This window comes from Callorhinchus milii, unplaced genomic scaffold, assembly GCF_018977255.1.
Source record: "Callorhinchus milii isolate IMCB2004 unplaced genomic scaffold, IMCB_Cmil_1.0 Scaffold1, whole genome shotgun sequence".
Taxonomy (NCBI): Eukaryota; Metazoa; Chordata; class Chondrichthyes; order Chimaeriformes; family Callorhinchidae; genus Callorhinchus; species Callorhinchus milii.
In genome coordinates, this window is record NW_024704742.1 from 33,287,892 (window position 1) to 33,305,128 (window position 17,237).

The 17,237-nt window shown below is 39.7% G+C and overlaps 1 protein-coding gene across 1 annotated transcript in view; it reads right to left on the reverse strand.

The window, feature by feature from the left end:
* The window catches only part of ank2b (ankyrin 2b, neuronal), a 161,469-nt gene that overhangs the window by 58,031 nt on the left and 86,201 nt on the right, over positions 1–17,237 (reverse strand). Inside the window, exons 24-25 of the mRNA XM_042339832.1 lie at positions 5,863–6,007; positions 1,052–1,063 (exon numbers count right to left, since the gene is read on the reverse strand). Of these exons, the coding sequence (XP_042195766.1) occupies positions 1,052–1,063; positions 5,863–6,007 (157 nt within the window). The remainder of the gene's footprint in view (positions 1–1,051; positions 1,064–5,862; positions 6,008–17,237) is intronic.

Below are 17,237 nucleotides of genomic sequence, written 5' to 3' on the forward strand. Positions count from 1 at the left end.
GCAAGTGGTTGTAAAGTCAACCTCTTTTTTTTCTTCTTAGTGCAATTTTTTGAGCGGGTTTGGGATTTAAGCTGAGTTTCACTGAGCTGGTTTTGTGTTATTTTCGCCCCGCGTGACTCAGCTAGAAATGTGCTCTTAAACAGTTAAGTGTTGGTGAGTGTGAAGGCAGCGAGTGCAGCGATGGAGATGGGAGAGAAGGCAGAGAGCTGCAGCCGCTCACTCGGAGCTCTAGCGTTACCTTAATGTGGCAGCCAAGTAAACCAGCTCCACGCAATCTATATGAATGGAGTCAGTGCGGAATCTTTGTAACATGGCAATGATTATTAATGACATAAAAATCAAGATTTAGTCATCTCCACAGTTAAAACCTTCACATTAAATAAGAATGCAGTCACGCCTGCAAAATAAAAGAAATCACTGCACCATGCTTTGTCAAATCCTTAACAGCCAAACGGTGCATCAAAGAGAGAGAGAGATAGCACTAACTCTCAGCATGAACGGTAAATAGGTGTTGACAGTAAATGCCAAACAGCAAAATCAAAAATCAAACAATTTATATATTTTCCACATGAAATACCTGAACGTTGAAATATTTTGTCTCTTGAAGCCAGAACGTGTCTCTTAAAAATATAAATCCAGCAATCGAATGGTGGTGGGGGGTTGGGGGGAGGAGGAGGAAACAATTGTAAAATAATAATTGAGCTTCCACAGCTCCCTTTGGTCAATCAATGGTAGAATCCAGCTGAATAATCCAAGCTGCCGAATATCAGACCAGCAGTCACAAGCAGAAGGCAATAGTGATAGCTCTAACAGCATTATCAGTCTCACGTCGACCCAGCCCAGCCCAATGTGTGCAGCTTAGCAGTGAACACAAGAAGACACCGCGGAAAGTGATGCAGCCATGAAAATTGCTCTAGAGCACAGGGTGAGCATCCTCATCCCACATCCATTGTTCCTCCCACACCCAAGCAGCATTATCTCAGCTAAAGAGTGGGTTGCAGATAGAGACATCATTGCACTGTGACATTTCTCTGTGTCGGAGACCACCTACCTGTGAACGGCACTGTATGAAAGCATATGAAAAGGAGAGGGAAAACAGCAACAATGAAGGGAAAATGGTTGAACAATGGTAAAACTATTCTCAGTTTCTCTCTCGCACACATACACATATGCACAAGTATAGAATGACAAGGTTAAGATACATATGAAAAACAAGACCTTAGACACCATGGTGATTTGTTCACTAAAGCTGACCGACACACCTTATCTCACAACAATGTTCCATTTACCTTGATAATTGGAAAGGATGGATTTGTTTTTGATTAAACACATAACATCTCACAGTACACATCGAGAAATTGTATCCTTCCTTATGGGGAAATGGGTTCCTCCATGAAATTGTGAACTGTATTCCTCTCTACAAAAGAGTGTTGCAGGAGTTCATTATTGTGAGCACAATCCCCCATGTGCTACCCATCCTATGGAGGTGTGCTGGAGTCAACGTACCATGTAGTGCTGTAGGGAACCATGACAGGCAGTAGGATTATAGGGCACACCACGTTTTTATTAAATTGGTGCTCAATCTGTGTTCTGCAACTAAAATGTATTGTGCAAATGCATGGGTGTGGCCTTGTCACACATTTATAGCTCATCAGTTTTACCCAGTTATTTGTAGAACAAAAGTAAAATGCCAGGTGATGGCAAGGAGCCCTTTTATATGGGCTGGAACAGAATCATCGGGACACCATACCTGTGCTAAATACACAAGAGAGGGGGACAACAAGAGAGGGGGACAACAAGAGAGATTGAGAAAAACAAGAGAGAAATAAAGAGAGGAGGGGAAAATGAGAGAGAAATTAAACAGATAAATAGAAATGAGAGAGAGATAGGGAAATGAGAGACAGGGAAATGAGAGAGAGGAAAATTAGAGGGAAATGAGAGGGAGAGATAAGAGAAATTAAGATATAGGGTGAGAGATACAAGAGTGTATGTGATAAAGAGAGAATGTGGGAAAACATTAAAAAAGAGAGAAACAGGGTGAGTAAAAAGAGAGTGTAAATGTAAAAAATCAGAGAGCCAGAGAGTGGGTGGGAAAAAACAAGAGAGAGTGTGTGGGTGGGGAAAATGAGAGCAGGTGGAAAAATGAGAGAGTGGGTGAAAAAATGAAACTTCTGTGGTCATGAGAGGCAGTGTGTGACATGGGATTTCAGGGAATTCACAATCATTAAGCAAGACTGGGGGGGGGGAGCGAAGGCTATAGCTGATAAGTTGCCATTTGTTAGTAAAATTGAAGAACAGTTCTCATCTGGGCTCTACTGCAAAGATTAAGAATGGACAGATCAAAGATGGGACAAGAGCAGTCTGGTTGCCAGCGAAGTGTATTTCTCTCTACAAAATGGTGGAGTAGGAGCTCATTATGTTGTCAATATGATTTTGTTTTGTTGCAAACTTGCCAGTTATTCAGTAGCAGACTGGCGACAGACGGGAACCTTTTACTTCAGAAACGCCTGTACTCTTTGTCCTGCTAAACTAACAACAGCTGTTCAAAGTGTGAAGCTGAGCAGCACCCTTCAGCAAAGGTACTGGGGTTTCTAGATTGCTGCAAACACAGATGCTGTCGACAGGAAAAATCCCCAGGAGCTTTCTCTGGTTAACCCACTGGCAATGCTTTGTATAATGCTGTGCAATTATCATGTGAGGATTACACTGAGGTTTTGAATAGGAAGCAGCTAAACAGAATTCGTAGCTTTCTGCAGCTTTAGATGTTGCTTTTTAGAATATAACTTCATGTTATGTTATATCTCAGTAGCAATACAGAAATATGTTTACATTACTACCGTGTTTTGCGGTCACATGAGCAATATCTTCTTGAACTGTATATCTAAAGATCAGAACAATCTCAAGACATAACCGTTTTCACTCCACTCTAACCTCCATCTATTGTGTAGCCTAGAATTATTTTACCCTAAGTAAATAATTGACCGAAACACTGACTATCTTGTCTCGACTTGGGATGTCCTCCCGACATGAAAGGCGCTATACAAATGTAATTTTGTTGTTGTTGTAAGTATATGAAACATGAAGTAAGCATTTTCAGGTAAATTCTTTTCAGCCTTTGGATCCACTGAAGTGATATTTAGGGTAACATACAGCAGGATTAATCTGTGTTGAATCTCTTATACTTATTGAATTGCTAGTCCTATCTTGATTCAGTTAAGAGGTTTACTTGTGTACTGGATAACTGGTTGCATTAGTCACCCATGGGATGAGCGGGATGGGAAGAAAATGAGATAGGGAGAAAGGGAACTTGAATATTTTAATAGATATTGTAGAAAATGTCAAGTATTTTATGTATTATTCATGTTTAAGTTTGAAAACGTAGTGAGGGATAAGAATTAAGGTAGCAATGGCATAATATATAATAAGAATCCTTGCATTTGATATAGCGCTTTTCACGTCTTCTAGATGTCTCAAAGCGCTTCACAGAATATACTGTATAGTGAATTGACTGTATATTTGTGGACGTAACGTGACAACCAATTGCGCACAGCAGTGTCCCACAAACAATCGTGGATTGAAGTGGCCAGTTTATTATTCTTTTTTTCTTGAGAGATTATTATCAGGCATGTGGAGTAAGAAACTTGCCCAATATATCCCAGTCTCATGAGTAGACTCTGATCTGCACCAGAAATCCCTTTTTAAGAATACTGTGGCTCCCAGCAGCTCACATTTATGCCATCTGAAGATTGCGAGTTCAAGCCCCAATTTGAGACTTTGAACTCACATAGTCTAGGCTGACACTCCAATGCAGTGAAGGGGATGTGCTGCATGGTTGGAGGTTCTATCCTTCAGGTGTAACATTAAATCGAGGTTCCTTTTGCCTGTTGACGTGGGTGTTAAAAGATCCCATTGAACGATTCAAGAAGAGAAGGGTGTTTCTCTCAATCTCTAAGCCAAAAATCCTCCATATAAAATTGGTCATTAACTTCATGGCTGTTTGTGGGACGTTGCTGTGCTACAAATTGTTGCTTCATTTGCCTCCAAAATATCTTCACTCCACTTTGCAGTAAAACCTGTAAAGCACTTTAAGATGTCGTCCCAATGCAAAAGGCACAATATCAAGTGTATTTATTATTGTTATATTTTGGCTGATTCACAGTGGAATTGCAGTGGAAAAAGTTCTTGATTCTCAAAGTGTGGCCCACTATTGCTGACAAAATGCCACTCTCACAGGCCGTTCTCTGACGAACAGCAAACTTTTGGGTTTCATTTGCATACTTTCAAATCAGCCTGGAAACTCAAACTGTCGAAATATCTCAAAAGGATTGATCAATTATACTGTAAAAAGGATTGACTGTGGGCGAACGAGGCAGCCAGTTGTGCACATCAATAACCCACAATTTTCTGACTCAGGCAAGAGTGCTTACCACTGAGCCGGGCTAACACTCTTTTCTGTGAGATTCGCAAAATGACAGTTTTAACAGAAAAATACGCTGTTCAGAAACTGCCAAAGGTTTTCTTCTCCAGGTATTTTGTAACAATGTGGTAGCTTTCAGAAATTACATATTACTGCAAATTTGAAAGCAAAAGAGAAGTCACAATTAGCACTTTGCACCTATCTTGCAAAGACTGAAAAATATTGTCTTTGTTGCTGCTAACCTAATAGCATCATTAGACCTCCATTTATGAATAGCACTCTTAATATATTACTGCAAACAGTCAAGCACACATGAGCAGATGTTATGAAGTTTGGCTCCTTTTAGAGTAGAGGTATCAGACTAAAATAATACTGTAAATGGGTCATAAGTGTGAGAGCGCTCAAATGATCACAAGCTTATTTAAGTGGAAACAGTGAGTACAAAAGTGAATAGTTTACCACATATTTGTATAAATAAACTACCATGACTATTAGAGAATGTGACGCGTGATCTAGTGTAAAGCTAGACAGTGTACTTGGTGTTATACCGAGCTGATTGATAAACAGTAATTAGATGTGGACATACTTCATCAGTAAGTGTAAAAAATTTGAACACAAACATTTCTCCCTTTGTACAATTTTCTGATTAAAGATTGCTTTGGTTGACCCTACTAATCGTTACTCTGCTACTGTTTATTGGCTGTTAAAACATTGGCTGGTTGACAGCTAATGCCAGTTAATTTATTGTGGGGAAAAAGTCCGACATCCAAAACGTGTGGTGGAAGCAGGAAGATAGAAGAAAAGGAAATGATGAGTTTATTAAACGTAGAGTAGCTGTAAAATATTGAGGATAAAGTTAAATTAAAAAAACAGAGAAAGTATGGACAAGAGGACAACACAGAATGGAAAAGGGCAACCGGACAAACAACGGTAAAGGTTTCAGAAAGTTTTCAATTTCAAATTATTTCCTCAATTGATATCAGTAGAACAGGGTTAATGTTGCATTGCTAATGCTGTTGGTAAGTTTATTACATTAATATTCTTGTATGTTGGGGGGGGCGTATGGGGATAGAACATAACAGGACATGAGCTGAAAAACATACAGAATTAGTTGCCCATAGGGACAGGTATCTCCCCAGCTGTCAGTTGTCAAATGGTTAATTGGAATTACAGGTTCAATGATTCAAAACACAGAACAGGAAGTGGCAGTGGACCACTGAATCCTTTCGGATAGCACAAAAACCAAAATCACCAGTTGACATGAGAACATTTAGCGATGGCCCAGTTGCTGCTGGATTACATATTCTTATGAAATTGTTTTCCTCTGGAAGTGAACTTGCACAGTGGATATTGCACCTGTATTCGGTCAGTGTTTTAAACATCCATGATCTAACATTGCATTCGGATCAAGCCCCACCCACCCCAATAAAAAAAAGCAAGACTACCTGTCTGAGCGCTCTCCTAAACGCCCTAATCCTCTGTACATCATATTGTCCAGATAACGACTGCTGGGTAAAGAGTCATCTCCAAGCTCTTTCAGGTCCTCTGCTCTAAGATACTCTCCTCCATCTCCAGTCATTGTATCATCTCCTTGGGAGCAAGAAAGAGTTTGATCAGTCAGGAGACGTACGTCGGTTGCTATGCAATCCCAGAGTAAAACCACGCAGCTGGAAACTAGCCACTCATGGCAATGCGGTAATGAAGCAGGAAGTGCTCATCACTAAAGGCTTAAGAAAATGTATAAACAGAACCTACTGGCTGCAATACATCACAACAATTAAACACACAGCAACTGAGGTAAGTTGGATTCTCTCCATTACACAGAATTGGGAGGACAGGTGACTAAAATACAAGGTATGAATCAGAGTGACACTGTACACATCCTGACAAGATGTGGAGCAAAAAAGGAAATCTACTTGACCACAAACAATCAAACGTCAAAATGGTCTCAATGTAGCTGTAGCATTCTAGCAATTGTAACATTTTAGTCAGATTTTTATACATTGAGAAGACTCATAATGTCCAACTTTATTAGAATAGTCTAATTCAAATCGGTGATCAGATCCACAGGATAGTGCAGTCATGGAATGCTTCTTACATAGAAAAACACCTTTAAAACACACAATTCTGCACGTTTCGCCCCGCCCAGGAATCAAACCCAGATCCTTTCGCAAGTGAGAGGACTTGGGTTTGAGTTCCGGGCAGGGTTGAAACGTTGGACAAGTTTCCTTACTCCACATGTTCACCTAGCAGTAAGGAGGATCCCAGTTGTTAGTCGATTGGTGGATCACTTTTCTGGGAGTAATAATCCCTTTAAAACAATTTTTTAAAAACAATAGTTTGGTCACTCAATCCACGACTGTTTGTAGGACACTGCTGTGTGCGATTGGCTGCCACGTTTCACCCACAAAATATACAGTTAATTCACTATACAGCATATTCTGTGAAGCGCTTTGAGACGTCTCAAAATCATGATAAGGCGCTATATCAAATGCAAGGAAATCCAAATGCAAAGATTATGTAGCATTGATCCACAGTTTATGCAGCCAATTGTTTAAATAGTAAGGAAGCTATTTTCAAATATTATCAATAACATCTTTTGCTAGCTCAGTAAACATGCTAAGCCAATTCAAGGATTATTATTATTATATCCCCCAATCCCTTTACTGTCAACATTTTTCTGAAACTATTTTGAAACTGCAACCACTAATATTTTAAAAAATCAGTTTGAGATTCAACCACCCTTCCAGGCAACCTGTTTTAGTCATTAATTCCCTCTGGGTAAAGATGACAAGTTTATGATCTGAGCCTTTAGTCACGAAAAGAATTTGGTAGGAAATGTCAATTATTATAGTTTCCATATCAAATGATTGATAGTGTTCCCACTCATGATCAACAACTCTGAAATTGTTGATGTAAGTGTATCAATTAATACCTCATTTGCAGTGAATTAAGAATCAACTTACTACATTCTGAATGTAAATTAACAATAATATTTCTTTGAAATACAAACAGAACTGAAAAAACCTTTATACAATACAAATTTATATTTATGTCACACCTTTTATGTCAGGATGACATCCTAGAGCTCTTAATAGTATTGACTGGGCACCTGAGCTGAGGGTGAGAGCTGAGAAAGATGATTGAAAGCATAGTCAAAGACGGATGTCTTCAGAAAAACCTTGAAAAAGTGAGGGATGGAGTCGGAAGCCCTCTGGGATGGAGTTCCAGAGATTGGGGGTAGAAAGGCTAAAAGCCTGCCCACTAATGGTGTGGCTGGTAGAGCGATAGACATAAAACAGGTCAGTGCTTGTTGAGCACAGGGATGTTTTATGATGGTGTTTTGCTTCAACCAGGGTTTAGAACTTCCCTCATTAGAAAATAGTATTGTTAGAAAAGATGACACCTTGTATCATGTAATTTAGCCGAAACATCCTCATTTTGATTTGAAATGGAAGTATGTGCAGAAGGCTTAATTTGCATCATTTTGGTAACCTCTCTATTTTCATCACTAAACAAGAGGGAAAAAAATCCTATATAAAAAAAATGGATCAGATAGTGACATAAGCGACATATCAACTTACATTTTAATAACCATTTACTTGTTTTTGCTTGTACACAACTGATTCACTCACTCAAAAATATTTGTGGAGACTTTGTCTTGTTTATTTATATTAGTTGCACAATATGTGTATGCCAAATATAAGGATTATTATTATTAATATTCATGAATCGTGATGGTAATTCAATGGTGAACAACAGTAAAATATCAGACCTAGTAGGGGATCTATGCAGTATTAAGTGACATCAGGGCTAAAACACTGTATTCGAGGCAGGAATTGCAAACACAAAGAGTCACACCTGCTGATAACTAGGGGTGCCCTGCGCCAACTTTCACTCGGAGGTAGGTTGCAATGACAACAACAACTTGCATTTATGTAGCATCTTTCACAGAGAACACTTGACAGTGGTGGATCTTGACGCCTAGCCGGGGAAAGAGGGTGGTGACTGTTAGCATGATAGAAGAGGAAGGGATTCAGGTGTGATCTGAAGATGGCAAGAAGGAAACAAAGCAGAGGGATTGAGGCCGAGAGTTCCATAGTTTCAGGTTGTAATAGTGGAAAGCATGGCCACCAATGGTGGAGCGGACAAGGGACGTGCAGAAGGCGGGAGCCAGCTGATCAAAGGTCGGATTGCGGAGTGGGGAGTATGCCGATTGGAGAAGTAGGGAAATGCCATGGCATGAAGTGATTTGTACACAAGTGTGAGGATCTTGAAATTGATCCATTCTGCAATAGGTAACCAGTGGAGCCTAGTACGGACTGGGGTGAAGGGGGCACAGAGTTTGGTGTGAGTGAGGATACAGGCAGTGGAATTTTGAATTATTTGGATTTTATGAATGGTGAATCTGTGAAGACTACTGAGGAGGTGTGGATCGATGAAACTATGTTAACTTGAACATTATGCTGTTGTACTGCTATATATTTTGTCTAAAATGAATAATTACTCAACATTTGCACCTGTGAATTTCACTATTAAACTGCATCAAAAATAGGCATTGGACACGATATGAACATTCATGATCTGCGCTGATTACAGAGGTGGGTTTGATTTGAGAGGAGAGAATTCTAGCCTTCCTTGGAATACACAGATCATTTTTCTTTATAGCTGACATTGCACAATTCAATCTGACTGCTTATACATTTCCCCCCCATAAGCAGAAATATTTTCGTAATTTATTAATTGATCCCGTTGTGGAGTCCTGTAGTTCAGTGGTTAGAGCACTCGCCTTGCAAGTGAGAGACCTGGATTCGATTCCTGGCAGGTCGAAACCTTGGGCAAATTTCCTTACTTCACACGCTTGATAATAATCCCTCAACAAAAAAAATAATAATAATTTGGTCACTCAATCCACGACTGTTTGTGGTTCACTGCTGTGTGCAATTGGCTGCTGCGTTTCGCCCATAAATATCCAGTCAATTTACTTTACAGTATATTCTATGAAGCGCTTTGAGACGTCTAGAAGAAGTGAAAAGCGCTATATCAAATGCAAGGATTATTATATTATGTAACCTTGGTTGTGAGCATCAGAATTTTTAAAAATGAGTAATGTCTGTGTGTGTCTTGTAATTACTTTAATGTCCTTGATCATGTTTGTTGTAAATGGGTAGAAAGAGGTTGCGTAACCAGATGGTCTTTGTATGTAGATGACCCTGCGGGAATGGGAGGAGTGTCACTCGAACCAAGAGAGTGAGGTCCCACTGAGGTGGATGAGGGAGGAAAGGCAGTGGAGGAAGATGGCGTGATCGACTGTATCGAACGCAGCAGAGAGGTCCGGGAAGACAAGGTGGCAGAGGGAGCCCTGGTCAGAGAGAGAGGCCATAATTTATGACTTTAACAAGACGCTGTCTCGTTGCTGTGAGCAGGGCGCAAATTGACTTAAGGAGCTCAAGGAGGGGGTAGAGGGAGAGGTGTGAGCGAAGTTGATTGGCAACAATCTATTCCAGAACTTTAGCAAGGAAAAACAAGTTGTGAATAGGCCGGTAGTTTCAGGTTAGAGGGATTGAGGATGGGATTTTTGAGGAGTGTGTGATGACAGTGGCTTTGAGGGGGAGTGGGAAGGAGCCTGAGGAGAGGAACTGGACAATTGTGTTTACCATCAGGCGGCAAAGGAGGGGGAGTTGGGTGACAGGCAACTGTTTGGGGGTGAGGCAGTAGATGATGGGCTTCATATGGAGGAAGAGAGGGAGGAAGGAGAAATGGGAGCAAAGGAATGTAGGTTGGGGCAGTGGTAAGAGAAGTGGTGGAAAGAGTCATTAATGCAGAAAGGGGTCGCTGGGGAAAATAAGGAAGGAAGGGAAGGCAGCCAAGCAGATGTTATCTGTCTTTGAGCTTAAGTACTCCAGGACCTCTTTGAATCTGGCATTTGCATGGGAAGAAATTCCGCAGTGTCACAGTTCCAGGCGCTGACAGCAGATCTGAAATTTCACTTAGTCTTAGTTCGCAAGATAACTTTGTCTTAAAAGTTAATACTGCATAGAAATGTGGAAACAACTTCAATTCGTATTAATTTGGAAGCAGGTTTTCAGAGATAAGAGTCGCTATTTGCCACGCCCATCACAAGTATCGTGTTTTAGACTTCATTCACTTCATACTGTGTCAATGGACCAGTAAATCTGATATAATCCACGACTGTTTGTGGGATAATGCTGTGCTCAATTGGCTGCCGCATTTCGCCCACAAAATATACAGTCAATTCACAATTCAATTCACTTTATTCTGTGAAGCATTTTGAGACATCTCGATAAGGCGCTATATCAAATGCAAGGATTATTATTATTATACTGTTGTTCATCATTAAACGTAGTTGAAATGTAATCTAAATCTGAGGTGCTATTTTCTGTTACAGATTATCACTGGTGATAATTATCACATTGTGGTCAAAAAATAGTCAATAAACATCATTCCCCTTCTTGCCTTCTTGTTAGTGATAACTATTGACAATTTTGACCACAGTTTCACTCAATGTGGTTACACATGTCACAATTTTGATCCCACACTAGACTCTTAACAATTTGTCAATATGAATCCCACTAAACATGCAAAGTGTAGATTAAAATGAGGCACAGATGTTAATTAAAATGTGCGCTTTTTTTCATTTGGCAAAGAGCTGACTTTAAGGAGCTTGCAATCCAATTAAAACCCACTCAGACCTAATTTTTATTATCAGGCACATTTTCCAGAACATATTCACAGTTCAAAAGCAAATAATGGAAATCAATCTAGTTTAATTATAAACCATACGTTTTACAATAATGAGTTTGGTTACTATGGTATTAAACTGTTTTATGTGGATGAAAAGTGGACTAACCAATGATAATATGTGATTTAGGTGCACAGAGTCTCATTAGTTTACTGGGAACCCACCATTAAAACTCTTGGCTGACTGTTCCAGACAAGTACCAAACAAGCTGTATGTTCCTTTAACCTACTTCTGGGCATTGTAAAATTAATCTACAGGATCATTAATCTGAGAATGCCATTTAGTGGAAGTGAAAATGGAGAGGAAATGTGCAACAGTGATGTCACTGTCAGAGATAACCTTGAGGAATTTTTTTTTCAATTTTCTTAATGTTTTAAGCACCGTAAATGTAGTATAACACAGCCAAAGCAACAATAAGCTGAGTAATATCAGCTACCTTTACCAGCTACATTCTGCCATTGATTCTCAGAAAACATATACCCTTAATTATATTACAAGACTGTACAACACAGCTTTTCTCCCGTGCCATATTCTACTTATACCACAGTTTATGTGTTCAATATTTTCAACTTTTATTAGGTGTCCCCATACTTTACAGCATCCCAGGGCTAGTTGGTAAACTGTTCCTGGTCTCTGTCAATCCCACTCCGAAGGGTTCTGTAGAATGTGTGGAAGAGAGGTCCAGAGTCACTTCCCCTTCTCCCTCTGAAGTTTGTTCTCACCTGTAGGGAGGTCATTGGCCTCCGCACAAAACCTCTCCATAATGATATTGTTAATTCACAAGGTCTTCCCATGCCAGTCACTGTCCCTTTTTTGGAAGAGTATGGCAAGATAAAGTGTTCCCAAGCCTCTTACACAATAAATGCAATTTTCTTCCAGTTGGACTGTCTAATTTTTCTTCCTATGGAGAAGTGGACCAACTCCCCTTAGTTTTCTTTTCTCTCTCTCTCTCCCCCGGCTCTCCATCCTGTCCATGACTTTGTAGTGTAATTCTGTTTATTCTCAGCATGCTCTACTATCATCCTGTGATAACAATTTGTGCCTTTCTCCCCATTGAGATTGTGCATATATTTTTCAACAGTAGAGACTCATTGGTTCCATAACATCCACCCCAGCCATTTTCTTTACGCGTTTTAGAGCATCTGTTTGATTTTATTTTATTTGCAACAGTTGAAGGATAAAACGATAGTACCTCAATTAAAATGCTATAACAATTACTTAACATTTGGCCATTTAGTAGACACTTCAGTCTTTGATACGATCATTAATGTGCAGGCATTGTTCAAACTCACAATCACTCATTTTCAGAACATCAACAATCTATAATGAAAAGGTAACTAAATTAAAGGAGGTATCACACTGACAGTAGATATAAAGCACAGCAAGGCTAATTTCACTACTGCTCAAACTAGCTGTGCCATTGCAGATCTGAGGAAGCTTTAGATCAAACAAAAGCAATGCAACATACTGTATGGAAGAATTGTTTCCTGAGAGGATTGTGGATAAAAGTGTTCACCTAAAACAGTTAAGAGTTCAAAGAAAAAAATTATGATTAGAGAGTTGTCATTTAGAATCCAGCACAAAATAATCTTTTGCAATATTAACAAAGAACTCTACAACCGTACCAAAAAAGCAAAAAAAAACTACCTGCATCTAATTAGAATCTTTGGTCACTACTACAACCGTGCTGGGTAATGGCCTTGGTTTTAAGGTGGGTCAGTTCTCCCCTTGATGTCACCAGCACATTTTGTTTAATTTAAACATATTTAAAGTGCTGTCAAAAATAGACAATTCTTTCATATTTGAAAGAAATATTGACGAGAGGTCCCTTATTGCATTGCTTAACCACATTGGCTCAAGCGATAATTGGCAAACAGGTGTAGTAAGAGGTTGTGCAACAGACTTAAGTGAGACAAATCTAAAGAACGACCCCAATGTATTTCTGAAACTGTTCCACTGCTCTGTAGAAGGCACGGAAACCAAAACCTGTATCTGATTTGGACTCGCAAAGCCTATTATTCGATCACCGTATAACAATACACTATAAAATAATTACACCTTTAGCGTTTCAAGTACTCACTAAATGTACAACCTGTGCTCTATTTCTGTCCAGATAAGAAAAGGGTTAGACCTAAGATAAATAGGTCAGCTTTGATCAAAGTAAAAATCCTCTTTGTCCACAAAGGTGTGGAAAGCTTTTATGACTGTCACTATAGCAACAGATTGCCTTTTACCTTTTAAGGAATGAGATCAGCTGCCAACCTGAATGCCAAAGCTAAATTTATTTTGAACAATAAGAGGACAGTCATTAGCTTTTTGAATTTGAAGTAAAAATTATGAAAAAAAAGTTCAGCTTTGACCATTCGGAGCTGTGTTATTCCAATAAGCTGACACTGCAAAAGCTTCCTGAGGCAAATTGAGTCTTTTCTGCACCTTCTGCACAATGTGAAGTAACATTTGGAAGCTGTGCAAAAAGAGTTGGTTAATTTATTTTGATGATGTGATAAGTTGCTATATCAAATGCAAGAATTATTATTATTTTTATGTTTTTATGTATCCATGGTGTCAGTTTGTCTGCTTCCCCCTGACCATTTGCTGCGTAAATGCTGGATTTCACTTGTCAGTCTGATGAGATTAGGTGTATACATTTTCCAATGTCCAATACGATATGTGGTCAAGTTTCCTTGAGGTCTGGTGGGATAATTGTCACTTAATGTCACTGGACTTTGCAATCGCCTTTTGGGCATGTGTTTCATTTCCAAGGAGAACTACATAATAATAATCTTTGCATTTGATATAGCTCTTTTCACGTCTTTTCGACGTCTCAAAGCATTCACAGAATAGACTGTAAAGTAAATTGACCGTATATTTGTGGGCAAAACGCGGCAGCCAATTGCGCACAGAAGTGTCCCACAAACAGTCATAGATTGAAAATGACCAATTTATTATTGTTTTGTTTTGGAGGGATTATTATTAGGCGTGTGGAGTAAGGAAACTTGCCCAAGGTTTCGCCCTGCCTGGAATTGAACCCAGGTGTCTCGCTTGCAAGGCGAGTGCCCTAACCACTGAGCTACAGGACTCCACAATCTCTGCTCCATTAAAGGGGACCCAAAAGTAATGTTTAAAATTATGAAAGAATTTGATAAGATGGATGTTAATAGGCTGTTTGCAATTAATGGTGAGTCAAGGGAGCCTAAATATATGATAGCCAGCAGCAGATTTAGGAGTTTAAGAGGAACTTCTTTAAGCAGAGCATGGGGAGATGTGGAACTCATTACTGGAAGCTGTTGTTGAAGCAAAAACAATGTATTTAAGAGGAAACTTGGCTTATATATGAGGATAAAGGGAAGAGAAGTGCTATGAGAGGGGTTTAAGAGGTGGAGGCTCATGTGGAGTATAAACACTGTCACAGACTGGTTGGACCAAATGACCTATTTCTGGGCTGTAATTGATCTAACCACTCACTCTAACCAATAATAAGAATCCTTACATTTGATATAGCGCCTTTCACGTCAGAAGGATGTCTCAAAATGCTTGAGGATTCACTATAAAGTGTAATGACTGCATATTTTGTAGGTGAAAAANTAATGAAGTAATGAATAATGATGTTAGTTTTAGAAAAAAATGAGGAATTAAACAAAAAAAATTCAAACAATTTTAGACGTTTTCATTTTCACAAATGAGATGCAATTAATTTTCAAATCTCAACCTGAAAGGAATAATGTAGAAAAAAATGAAGGGACAGAGAATAAGTCACAGAGAAAGAAGAACATTGAGCTTAATGATTACCAGAAACTAATCAGAAATATCCAGGAACAGAGCGAAATTGAGTAACAAACAAAGAAAAGATTATTTTTCTTTGGCTTCATTTTTATCCACTCTTTTATAAGACAAATTATTTAATTTTCTTTTGGACGAAGATCACATGTTGATTACATGTTGCCTGATGGTATTTAGGTACAAACTTAATAATAATCCTTATACTTGGTGTAACGCTTTTCACATGACCAAAGTATTACACTGTTATAGGATATATTGTAAAGTGTAGTGGCTGTATTTTGTGGGAGCACGCGGCAGCCAATTTGCACACAACATCCCATAAACAGCAATGAATAATTTTTATTTGAGAGGCGGTTGGCCAGGACACTGGAGAAACTCCCTTTTCGTTTCGAACAGTACCATGGGATCATTAACATCCACCAGAACAGATTGGCAGAGTCTCCCAACATGGGACCTGAGTCCACAGCTTTGTGACTCTGAGGTGAGGGTGCTACCAACTGAAGAATCCTTAAAGATCCCACGGCACTATTTAAAAAGAGAAGGGATTTTCTCCCAGTGTCCAGGCCAACAATCCCCAAATAAAATTGGTCATTCACTTCATGGCTGTTTGTGGGACGTTGCTGTGTGTCTATTGGCTGCCATCTTCACTCACAAAATACATACATCACATCACTTTATAGTATATCCTGTGCACTTTGAGATCTCTCGATAATGTAATAAGCTGCTGTATAAAATGCAAGGATTATTATATTATTATGCTGCCAAATGATAAGAAAACAACACTGTATTTATGGAACCAATTCTTAAGTAAGTGAGCAATGGAGCTTACCAAAGGTAAGCAAATTCAGACCTGCTTCAATTGAAGCTATTAGCAAAGTCATTATGAATCAATTTACCATTGTTGAGAACCTTTTCGTTATATATATATATACATATACATATATATATATTGTAGTACTTTTGATCAATTTTGGAGGATGTAGAGGATGGTTTATGTGGACAGCCAGGCTGAGCAACTTGTTAATACATTCCCTGATCCAGTCAATAAACCAGACATTAACTTTTGTCAGATAAGAATATGGCAGTCTGATTACAAGGCAGTGAAAACTCCAGCAAAATGAGTCATAAAAATAATTTGCAAATGTTGTCTGTCGCAGACATCAGTCACAATGTTACATCGACCCCAAATAATCAACAGAACTAGAGAGCATGTTAACAGATCTGAGTAAAAAAGCTTTCCTCTTTGTTCGATAGATTCAAGCCGATAAGCAAAGCAACTGTTATTACTGATTTACTGGAAGTCCAAATGTGCGTATGATCTTTAATTGCTGATTACAATCCCCTGTGGCAGTCTCAATAGGCCAGTTCCTGAGCTAGACTACTCCAGGGCACTGCTGACAACCATCTAGCCTGTCTGGCTCATCAGCAGGACTCGGAGGGGCAGACTCGTCACTGGTAGCATGGACTCTTTCCACTCATCTCCGGTCTGCTCCACGTCCCCCGCCCCAACCGCCCTACTATCGGTGGTCGGGCCTTCAGCCTCTCAGCCCCGAGGCTCTGGAACTCCATCCCCCAGTGCCTTCGCCTTGCTTCCTCCCTTTCCTCCTTCAAGGCCGGTCTCAAAACCTTTCTCTTTGACCGTGCCTTCGTCTCCCCTCTCGACTCTCTTCCTCCTCCTCGCTCCCTCCCTTCCCTCCCCTCACCCTGACCATTTCCCCCTCCTCTCTCCCTCCCTTCCCTCCCCTCACCCTGACCATTTCCCCCCTGCTCGGGTCATGACCCAACTGTGCAGCGCCTTGGGACGTCCTCCTGACGTGAAAGGCGCTCTATAAATGGAATCTTGTTGTTGTTGTTGTTGTTGTTAATATTGCAAGCCAAAGCTAATGGATAGGGTGATCCCAGCTGGACAAGTAGTAGGAAGCTTGCCCAACAGTGCTCTCAGTGGCAAGCTATGCGGATTCCACTGGTTAAACTCAAGCAGTATCCCCACTATAATATGGTTGAAAAACATTCAAGAAAGCCATATTGTTTCTGGAACCTTGCGGAAGGAAAAGCACCTTGTGACATAAACCATGTCTCATGTAGAGAAGCTCATGAACATCACACCAACTCATGGCTTGAATTGATATCGGTTCTAAGCAAAGATATCTCGAACAATTTGCTGCAGTTTGTCACAAAGTGCGTTTTCCAGTGTTGAGACATGACCAATATTACCCTTTTCAAGTAGAGCACTTTTTCAACCCCAATTTTTTCCCAGTCAGACTTCTGGTGCCTAAG